Source organism: Chironomus tepperi, unplaced genomic scaffold, assembly GCF_022539635.2.
Source record: "Chironomus tepperi strain 1889 unplaced genomic scaffold, CSIRO-AGI_Ctep_v1 contig_8, whole genome shotgun sequence".
Taxonomy (NCBI): Eukaryota; Metazoa; Arthropoda; class Insecta; order Diptera; family Chironomidae; genus Chironomus; species Chironomus tepperi.
Window position 1 is genome coordinate 25,711 of NW_027226130.1, and position 9,726 is coordinate 35,436.

At 33.7% G+C, this 9,726-nt stretch overlaps 3 protein-coding genes across 3 annotated transcripts; 2 read left to right on the forward strand and 1 right to left on the reverse strand.

The window, feature by feature from the left end:
- Positions 1 to 38: 38 nt before the first annotated feature.
- Positions 39 to 1,919, reverse strand: LOC139100816 (uncharacterized). The gene is made up of 3 exons (XM_070653565.1): positions 1,519 to 1,919; positions 1,362 to 1,460; positions 39 to 630 (listed from the first exon to the last, which is right to left on the reverse strand). The coding sequence occupies exons 1-3, from the start codon at positions 1,814 to 1,816 to the stop codon at positions 53 to 55; spliced, it is 975 nt and encodes a 324-aa protein (XP_070509666.1). The 5' UTR covers positions 1,817 to 1,919; the 3' UTR covers positions 39 to 52.
- A 955-nt stretch (positions 1,920 to 2,874) lies between these two features.
- LOC139100534 (melanization protease 1-like) lies at positions 2,875 to 6,313 on the forward strand. Its single transcript, XM_070653157.1, has 8 exons — positions 2,875 to 2,963; positions 3,078 to 3,159; positions 3,712 to 3,944; positions 4,438 to 4,519; positions 4,577 to 5,076; positions 5,133 to 5,167; positions 5,303 to 5,427; positions 6,064 to 6,313. The coding sequence occupies exons 2-8, from the start codon at positions 3,093 to 3,095 to the stop codon at positions 6,123 to 6,125; spliced, it is 1,104 nt and encodes a 367-aa protein (XP_070509258.1). The 5' UTR covers positions 2,875 to 2,963; positions 3,078 to 3,092; the 3' UTR covers positions 6,126 to 6,313.
- A 1,448-nt stretch (positions 6,314 to 7,761) lies between these two features.
- On the forward strand, positions 7,762 to 9,708 carry LOC139101022 (melanization protease 1-like). The gene is made up of 7 exons (XM_070653888.1): positions 7,762 to 7,957; positions 8,206 to 8,456; positions 8,519 to 8,600; positions 8,672 to 9,168; positions 9,224 to 9,258; positions 9,340 to 9,464; positions 9,526 to 9,708. The coding sequence occupies exons 1-7, from the start codon at positions 7,867 to 7,869 to the stop codon at positions 9,579 to 9,581; spliced, it is 1,137 nt and encodes a 378-aa protein (XP_070509989.1). The 5' UTR covers positions 7,762 to 7,866; the 3' UTR covers positions 9,582 to 9,708.
- The last annotated feature ends 18 nt before the right edge of the window (positions 9,709 to 9,726 follow it).

Below are 9,726 nucleotides of genomic sequence, written 5' to 3' on the forward strand. Positions count from 1 at the left end.
TTCAAATTTTATACGATTTCAAATCCAATAATATCCAATAATAATAATAAACTTAATATTTTTTATATGGAACAATAACAGTAACTTCCAATCGATCCATTCCAAAATTCAAATAATGATTATTCATTTTAATGAAATTAAAGCTCAATGGATCAACTTCAAATGTTACTGTAAATCCTTCTGCATATTCTATAGACTGCAAAATCTCCCATCTGGATGTATCAAGATTGGAATTCTGTTTATGAATCATTCTCAATATTTTAGTGATTTCAAATGGCTTCTCAGGAATATTTGCCGTAAAATGATGTTTTGGTATTTGATCAATTGACAAAATCTGAATCAAGTCAAAGCTGGTCGATGTTGCAATATAATTAATGAACCAATCTTTTGTAAATTCATCAACACAACTAACTCTCCAATAGCCAAATTCATAAATGCTACTTTTAAATCTTGGGAATAGATCAGCAATTGGAAGTTGATCTATCATGTTTTCAACTGATGATTGTAACTCATTAACATTATCTTCCGTTAATATATTTTCTGGATAATTCGATGGTAAAATGGCAATGGTAAGACCAGTGTCTTTGAAATAAGATGATAAGTCAGCGATTTGGCTCTCAATTGTCTCTTCTGTAAGTAGAAATTGGAATATTAGTTCTACATAATTACATAAAATCATAAATGAAAGTCCACTCGAATTGTGGACTTCATACAATATTCTAGGGAACAGCTATGAACCGCAGGCATAAATTTTCTGCGTTTTATATGAGCAGGCCTGCCGGTTTTCGTTGTACCTTAGAAAATTTAAGGAGGGTGGGGTTCGGCCCCAAAACCTTTTCCTCAACACGCCACTATTCCTTCGCATTTCGCCAAGGTCAATACGCCACAGTTCCACCCTCTTCCTCAATATGCCTCTGCCTTCACTCTCTTCCTCAAATCGCTCCTGCTCCCATTTCTTCCTCAATATACCCCTGCCCCCACCCTGTTCTTTAATACGCTACAGCCTCATCCTCTTCCTCAATACACCCCTGGCGTCTTCTTCTTCTTCTTCTTCAATATGCCCCTGCCCCACCCTTTTACTCAATATGCCCCAGCCTCACCCTCTTCCTCAATACACACCAGCCCCACTGTTCGCCAACGTCAATACCCTCCTGCCCCACCCTTTTTTTCTTAATACGCCCCAGCCCAACCCTCTTCGCCAACGTCAATACCCTTCTACCCCACCCTCGTTCTTAATACAGCCCAGCTCCGCCTTCATCTTCAATACTCAACCCTCTCCTCCCCAACTCTCCCTTTATAAGAAGTACGTAATAAGTGAATCTCCTCATAGAATATCAATGTTATCCAAAGCAATGACGTACCTATGACTTCTTCGACTTCCATTTTCTCATCTTCATTAATTGCTTCTTCATGTACGCCAATGGTGTGAAGCATTCCATCTATGAACTTGATATCAATTCCTGTAATTAATTTAAAGTTAACTTTTTATTAAAATTGTCAAATAAAAGTCATTCTTACCATCCAAACATTCTTCGAGTAGATCCCCGACAGCTTCTTGTATATTCACAGATTCTGTTGGATTTTGTTCATTTCTTTGTTTTTCTCTCCATCTTTTGACATTTTCTGACTTCTTGTGGTTTTGCATGCATGGTTTGCAGACCGAAAAATGTCCAGCATTGTTGTAGGAGCAGTTTGGCTTATGGTCTTTTTCGGGTTTAATTAGATCATGATTTTTGCAGTATGCACAATTTTTTGTTTTTTTGACTGTATATTCAGTACGAGGCACTCTTGGGGCACGATTTGACACTTTTGGCATTTTAAATTGACACTTTTTTTTTGGAATTCTGATTTAAAATCTCTTCTATTTCACAGAATAGACATTTACACAATAATTAGTAAGATGTATCGTATGTTTTTTATTTTTGTTATATATATCCAGTATAACATTAGATAAAATCAGCATTGAATATAAAATGAAAATTGACCGTTATTTTCATTAACAGAGTAAAAATTTGTTCATTGACAATGCAAGATGAAGAACATCTCGAGGATCACATTGGAGTCGTTTAGGCAGTGATGGACAACATATGTGCCGCGACACCCTAACGCAGTGGTGTGCAACCTGTGAACCGACAATTTTTTTGTTTTGGAAAAATCATGTAGAGTTGCAAAGCAGGCATCTGTGACAGGATGTTTTCTTACAAAAACATACAAATCATCAAGAATTTGCACGGTTCTTTCTGTCTCAGGTGTCTATTTTGCAGCTTTGAAGTCATGAACTATGTGCTGTGCTCGGTTTGTTTCAGTTGAGGCTCTTTACCAAGGTGTATCGTGAAAAATAAAAGGTTGCTCACAACTGTACTATTGTGTCGGCAAAAAATTGTCGAAATGCGATGAATCGTATATAATGTAAGGTTTTGGTCGAGGCTTACAATTTGTGAGGTTTTCTTACAAAACAATGCAAAATATCAAGAATTTGTACAGTTTTTAACTGTGACAGATGCTTGTTTTACAATTCTGGTACCAAAATCCCATCCTTCTTGGTTGCTTAGGAGTAAAAACCCTTTAGAATACACTGCATTCAAAGAAATTGCTTACCCCTTATAAGTATGCAACAATTCATGCAGTATATTCTTAATCTTTATTAATTTCACATGATTCTCATTTCTTTGTGTAATCCCGTATTAATTTTGGGATTTTTCCAGTCAATTATAAGCCAGCATTCACATGTGTGGTATAAAAAACATTTCATATATTTGCAACTTTGAATGATTTTCAAAAAATCAAAAACTTGTTTTAGAGCTTTGATTTAACGTAACTTGAAACGATTCCTAAAGGGGAATTCCTTGCGCTTAATACACATCTGTAGTCTCAACAATAAAACAGCTTAGTCTGTTTCAACACTTCAAACTAACAAGTTATATTCTTTGCATCAGTTGAATTAAATCTTGTATTGGAACTAAGTAAGCTGCCTGAAATTAAATTTCTTTAGAATTCTAACTAAAATTTCTAATAATTTATGCATTTAATGCTGTCATAAATCGAACTTATTATTATTTATTGGTTTATTTTCAAAGGCTATCGCTTAAAACATGGGAAATCCAAATGTTTATTTACTTTTGTTTGCTGTTTTAGCATTATCTGTTGCGGCACAATCGGGTAAGTAAACAAATGTTGGAAATTTATGCAATTTTTTTGTTGATGATTGTCAGTGTCCTTATATTTGACTAATTGTGCATGAGACTAGTGATGATTACACTAATGGTGTCTAGATGACATTAAGTGTATTTAGAAGGCATTAGTCTAACATGTCGGGCATAAAGACCATAATCTTGTAACTGACAAATTAGCCATGATATGGCTCGACACCCCAGACTCCACTCGAATTTGATTTGAAATATATTACAAAAAAGGGTTTGTCCAAAAATACGCATGCTTGCAGCATTGCACAAACAATAAGATACACCCCAAAACTCAAGACCTGCGCATTTGAATTGCAGAATACACAGGCATGCACTTCTTAGTCAAAAGACTTTTTAAAAATCCATTATAAAATGTATTATAGTTTCTTTATCTTCAATTTAAAATGTATCACATCAATTTCTTCAAGTCTCTGTGAATGTAGACATACAACTATACTCACTTCCTTATTATCGTCGAGATCATTAGAGTTGCTTCACAATTGAACATTCTTTTGTCCTATTTTCTCAGATTTTGCCGCCTGCACAAACGGCCAGACATGCCAACCACAACATGATTGTCCTGACATAATGAGAAGGACATCCAAAGGTTATTTAACCCCAGACGAGAAACAATATCTGAAAAGTAAACATTGTAACAAGATTAACAGACTAAATTACTTTTGCTGTGGAGGTTCAACTACTAAATCATCAGAAAAATTACTGCCGGAACCTCCAACATGTGGAATTTCATTAGCAGATCGAGTAAGTATTTAGATGAATCATTAGAATAGCCGCGTCAAGCCATGCTGTCAATGTATTTCAACAGCAGGGTCAAGCCATGCTGTCAATGTATTTTAACAGCCGCGTCAAGCCATGCTGTCAATGTATTTTAACAGCAGGGTCAAGCCATGCTGTCAATGTATTTTAACAGCCGCGTCAAGCCATGCTGTCATTGTATTTTAACAGCCGCGTCAAGCCATGCTGTCAATGTATTTTAACAGCCGCGTCAAGCCATGCTGTCAATGCATTTTAACAGCCGCGTCAAGCCATGCTGTCATTGTATTTTAACAGCCGCGTCAAGCCATGCTGTCAATGTATTTCAACAGCAGGGTCAAGCCATGCTGTCAATGTATTTTAACAGCCGCGTCAAGCCATGCTGTCTATGTATTTTAACAGCCGCGTCAAGCCATATGCTATGGCGCTCGGGAATCTCGATTTTTCAGTCACTAACCCAAAATGAATCTATTTTTTAAAGATTGTCGGAGGTAAAGACACGAACATTGATGACTATCCATGGATCGCTCAAATTTACTATTCCAGACCAGGAAGATCAACTGGTAACTTCAAAACCAAAGCATATTAAGTCACAAATTAAGTATTTTAAACTTTTACAGCAAGGCTCTGCTGTGGAAGTTTAATAAGCGAACGTTGGGTCCTTACAGCCGCGCATTGTGATCGTGAAATCAAAGAAGTGCATAATTATGACATTATTAGTGTTAGACTTGGTGATTGGGATACAAGGACTGATCCAGACTGTCAAGAACTTATTAATGAACATGTATGCAATGATCCATATGTTGATGTTCCTGTTGCTAAAATCATATCACATGAGGATTACGATCTTAATTCAATAAATCATTACAACGATATAGCACTGTTGAAACTACAACGAAATGTCAAATTTACTAAATGGATATATCCAATTTGCTTACCATTTGCGTCTGATTCGGCCACTTCTGACTATACAGGACAAAATTTGGAGGTTGCTGGATATGGAAGAACTGAAACAGAGACGTCTAGTCCAGTTAAACAAAGACTTGATTTAGATGGAGTTAAAACGAGTCAGTGCCAACAATATTATAATACTAGAAGGATTAAGCTAGCTGATTCTCAGGTAAGCTTTAACAGTTTTTGTAGAATTTAAATGACTTAATTTTTGGATATTCTTAGCTGTGTGCTGGTGGTGAGAAAGACAAAGACAGTTGGTAAGTTGATGACTATAACCCAAGAGCGTATTTAGGGTGGGGTTTGAGTGGTCTAAAAGAATCCCCAAAACCCCCAACCTTCCCCCTACGGACCCTAAGCAATCAGCTTATAATTCAATAATGATCTAATTACAGTAATGGAGACTCAGGTGGTCCACTCATGAAATATGGTACTTTCCCAAATGCAGTGACTCCGTATTATATGCTTGTTGGTGTTGTATCATTTGGTCCGACCAATTGTGGTACTAAAGATGCTCCAGGTAAATATCTTAACCAGAGTGTGACCGTCTCAAATTTGAGTTTTTCGACATCAGACTGTCGAAAAATTCGAACATTTCGAACTCAACTTATTTTAAAATAAAAATTTACGTTACGAAGAAAAGTAAAAGTAACGGTCAAAAAATATTTGAATTTTAGCAACAAAAAATATTTTTTGAAAAAAATTAACGGTCGTTTTTGAGAAAGCCACACTCTAATCTTAACATCAATATATATATATGTGGTCATACGGAAAAAAATCGCCCCAAAATCGCCCCAAACAAAACTAATACATTGACAAAAGATAAATTTGAATTTCACATAACGGTTACGAAAAATGTTAACAAACAAGTTTTTGCATTGTCAGTCAGTCGATTTAAAGAACAGTCGACGTTTCTTTAACGTAACTCCCAGAATTCTTCAAGATATTCGTCGCAATCAATGTACAGTTGTTGATAAATAAAAATTTCATAACCTTCATTTGAAATTCAATTTTTTTACGTACTGTAAATTTTGTCATTGTGTTAGTGTCTTTTCAAAAAATAACCGTCATTTTTTTGTATGACCACATATATATATATTGCTTAACATTTTAATTTAAATTTAAAATTTAATGATTATTTTCTTATAATTTTCAGGAGTTTACACTCGTGTGACTGAATATATGGACTGGATTGAGGACAAAATAAGGAATTCGTAATTTTGGAGGCGAAATCTGGAAAAATTTAGCAATTGAATCCCGAATAGGTTACTACGGAATGACCATTACGGTACCTTAAAAGCAGTATCGTTGTCTGTTAGAGATTATGCTTAATAAATATAGTAAAAATTTAAAATTATTATAAAATGACAATTTTTTCTAGTAAAAATATTGAATTTGAAATGAAACTGATTTTTTATTGACTTATTTTCAATTTTATTAATGGTTTAATAATTTAACTATATTGAAGATTAAATGTTGAGAACTTTCAACTGTCATTTAATATTTAAATTTTTTGTTGGTTTTTCCCCTTTTATGGTTGTTAATCCCCTTCATGCAAATCTTCAGTCTGTTTTTAATATCGAAAGTGCAAACATCGTAATTAACTAAATTAACGTTCTTAATTACGGATTTTTTTGCAATTAACTAAATCAATAGTCAGCTTAATTGCTAAATCAGTGTTTTCCATACTTTGTGCTACAGAATAGAATCAATAATTGTGAAAAAATGTTGTTTTTAAGGAAATTTAAAATGTTTTTTAAGAACGCTTAATCTAACTTAAATTAATTAAGATATCGTATCTTATGGCTTTGCAGTGCAATAATTCAACAACCAAAATGTGCCGTGGATAATAGGAAATTCCTTACACAATTTTTAATCGTGTTTTTGCAAAGTATTTAGGTAAGTACGGAAATTTTATACATTTTTTGCTTATCATTAGGTTTGTAGATTGATGAACGAGAGTTTTTTGCATTTCATTGTAACATTTTGCTATATCAATAGTCTAAAGTAACTTATTCACTTAAAGTTAGGCGATAACAGCATAAACTTACACGTCGCAAATGACGTTTTCTAGTAAGAACTTAATTCAAAAAAAATTAAATGATTTTTACTTCAAAAAAATCTATTTTAAGTAAGCAAGCACAATCAAGTTGATCAAAATATTTTTAAAATGTTCAATGCACTATCAAAATGTTCAATGTTTGAAAGGATCTTTTCCTCTCTCACCATTTCAAGAGAACATTGAGAAATCAATGACTTTCTCCAAATATTTTTTTTTTAAATATTCTCTTTTGAATTCTCTTATCTCATAATCACGTGGATATAGTCTCTCTGATCACAGAAGCTTTATGAATTTTTTTCTTTTCAAATAGAGGCTTAGTGATTGCCATTGAATTTTTTGGACTCTAAAATCTAGTAGATTGTGCGAATTCTTGTCATGTCAATGGCACTCTATATAATGTTTAATAGAAATCGGTCTCTGGTGGGAATCGAACCCACTTACTCACAAAAGAGTGATACAGATATCCGATAAATCGATTATCGATAAAATATCAGATAAATTTTGAAAAATCAACCCGAATATCAGAATACATTGACAGAATAAACATTCGATGTTTCTAAAATTTAGTATCTTCGTGATTCCTAATAAGTGTTCGGTTCTAACATCGCTTTATTTAAATTCTCTCATTTCTAAGAATTATTTACTAAAGGCTATCAAACTTTTTTGGGGTATTTTTTATTTTCTCCGAAAAAGAGATATTTTCTCATAATTCTGGTTTTAAAGGAAACAATAACTCACTGATATGCACATTTTCTCTTATTTAAATCGTTCACCTTTTCATTCTTTCAGTCGTTTGTTGTCTCTCAAACTTAAAACATTAAAATCAAGTATCGGAGGTTTAAAATAATATTTTGCAGGCATTTAATTCAGTTTAAATAGATTGCATTGGATATACTCATGAAAATAAGCCTAAAGTGCAATATGAAGGCAAGCATTCTCTTCTTAGTATTAATTTCGACTCTAAGCATATGCAAAACAGCTCAATCTAGTAAGTATTAACCATGGCTACATTAGTTCATGTCATAAAATTGCTCTAAGGGTTATTAAACAGTAATTATCTTGGTGTTTTGGGTCTTAAAGTTACAAAATCATCTCAGTAACTGAGTTGAAGTGAATCATAGGCACAGGATCTCAAGTTACTGAAATATCCTAAGGTTGTGCCTAACCCTCAGTCTTCTCTTCTCAGTCTCGAGAATTCAGTGCTTATCTAATTAATATATATCTAAATTCTCTTAGAATTAGCTACATGCACAGGTAACGAAGAGTGTATAATTTACACTGAGTGCGATGAATTCAGTAAACTATCAGAAAAAGGACACTTAACATTAGTTGAAAGAGAATATGTCAAAAGCAAAACATGTAAAACTGTAAATAATGAGCTTCACCTATGTTGTGCTCGAAGAAATGTTCCAACAATTACAGTGCCACGTCTATCAACAACAAAATTTCCAACAGCACCAAAATGTGGACACTATGTTAATGACAAAGTAAGTAAAGAAAGTATAAAGTTTGCATATTTATGTGTAATGTTTTGTATGATTCATCACAGATTTTTGGAGGAGAGGATACTTCAATAGACGAATATCCATGGATTGCTCAAATTATGTATTCAAAACCAGGCAAAAAGATAGGTAAATAACCAATAATCTAATGGTTTATAATTCCAAGTATTCTCTTTAACAAAATCATCAAAACTTTACAGGTAGTTATTGTGGTGGAAGCTTAATCAACGAACGTTTTGTCCTGTCCGCAGCACATTGCAATAGAAAGGGACCGGGATCATGGAAAATTACTGCAGTCCGTCTTGGTGATTGGGACACAAGAACTAATCCCGATTGTGAAACACTTCAAAATGAAGTGATCTGTAATGATCCATACGTGCAAGTTAATGTCATTGAAATTATCGTTCATCCTGAATATGATTCAGCGTCGTCAACTTCCCAAAATGACATTATGCTTTTGAAATTAGAGAATGATGTTCAATACACAAAATGGATCCAACCGATTTGTTTGCCACTTGATTCCAGTTTTCGTGGTATGGATTTTACAAAATTTTCCTTAGAAGTTGCCGGATTTGGCATTACTGAAAATGGAACAGATAGTGATGTTAAGCAAAGATTGGATTTAGACGGAGTTGAAAACAATCGATGTGCAAATTATTATCATGCTCGATATAAGGCTATGATAACAAACAAACAAGTAAGATTACCAAGTCTAATCAAGTAATTTTACTTTAACATTTGTATTTTAATAGATTTGTGCTGGAGGTGAAGAAGGAAGAGACAGTTGGTTAGTAAATTAGAACGAAGTTAATATGAATTTTTGAGAGATAAAGTCCAGACTCATTTTAATCATTTTTATAATTTTTAGCAAGGGAGACTCTGGAGGACCCCTCATGAGATATGGAAACTTTCCTAATTCAAATTTTCCGTACTACGTATTGGTTGGCATTGTTTCTTATGGACCTAGATTTTGTGGAACTAAAGATGCTCCAGGTGAATATTGCAAAGTCAACAAATTGTCAAGAATCATCTAATTATCTAAAATATTTTACAGGAGTTTACACCCGAGTGTCAGAGTTCATTGACTGGATAAACAGCAACGCCAATTAATTAAGTTATCATGAAAATTTTGTGTTACATAATAAACGGTTGGTCCTGCCAATCTGTCAACCATGGTTAGCCTTATTTAAACATGACATTTTTAAGGATATATAACAAAAGGTTATCAAACTTTTTTTGGAGTTTTTTTTTTATT

Excerpts from the sequence above, each read along its gene's own strand:
- LOC139101022 (XM_070653888.1), top strand. The coding sequence starts at position 7,867 with ATGAAAATAAGCCTAAAGTGCAATATGAAGGCAAGCATTCTCTTCTTA. Across the intron at positions 7,958-8,205 it reads ATGCAAAACAGCTCAATCTA|AATTAGCTACATGCACAGGT; the intron begins GTAAGTATTAAC and ends AAATTCTCTTAG. Across the intron at positions 8,601-8,671 it reads AAAACCAGGCAAAAAGATAG|GTAGTTATTGTGGTGGAAGC; the intron begins GTAAATAACCAA and ends AAAACTTTACAG.
- LOC139100816 (XM_070653565.1), bottom strand. The coding sequence starts at position 1,816 with ATGCCAAAAGTGTCAAATCGTGCCCCAAGAGTGCCTCGTACTGAATAT. Across the intron at positions 1,461-1,518 it reads ACTCGAAGAATGTTTGGATG|GAATTGATATCAAGTTCATA; the intron begins GTAAGAATGACT and ends AATTAATTACAG. Across the intron at positions 631-1,361 it reads GGAAGTCGAAGAAGTCATAG|AAGAGACAATTGAGAGCCAA; the intron begins GTACGTCATTGC and ends TTCTACTTACAG.
- LOC139100534 (XM_070653157.1), top strand. The coding sequence starts at position 3,093 with ATGGGAAATCCAAATGTTTATTTACTTTTGTTTGCTGTTTTAGCATTA. Across the intron at positions 3,160-3,711 it reads ATCTGTTGCGGCACAATCGG|ATTTTGCCGCCTGCACAAAC; the intron begins GTAAGTAAACAA and ends CTATTTTCTCAG. Across the intron at positions 5,168-5,302 it reads GAGAAAGACAAAGACAGTTG|TAATGGAGACTCAGGTGGTC; the intron begins GTAAGTTGATGA and ends ATCTAATTACAG.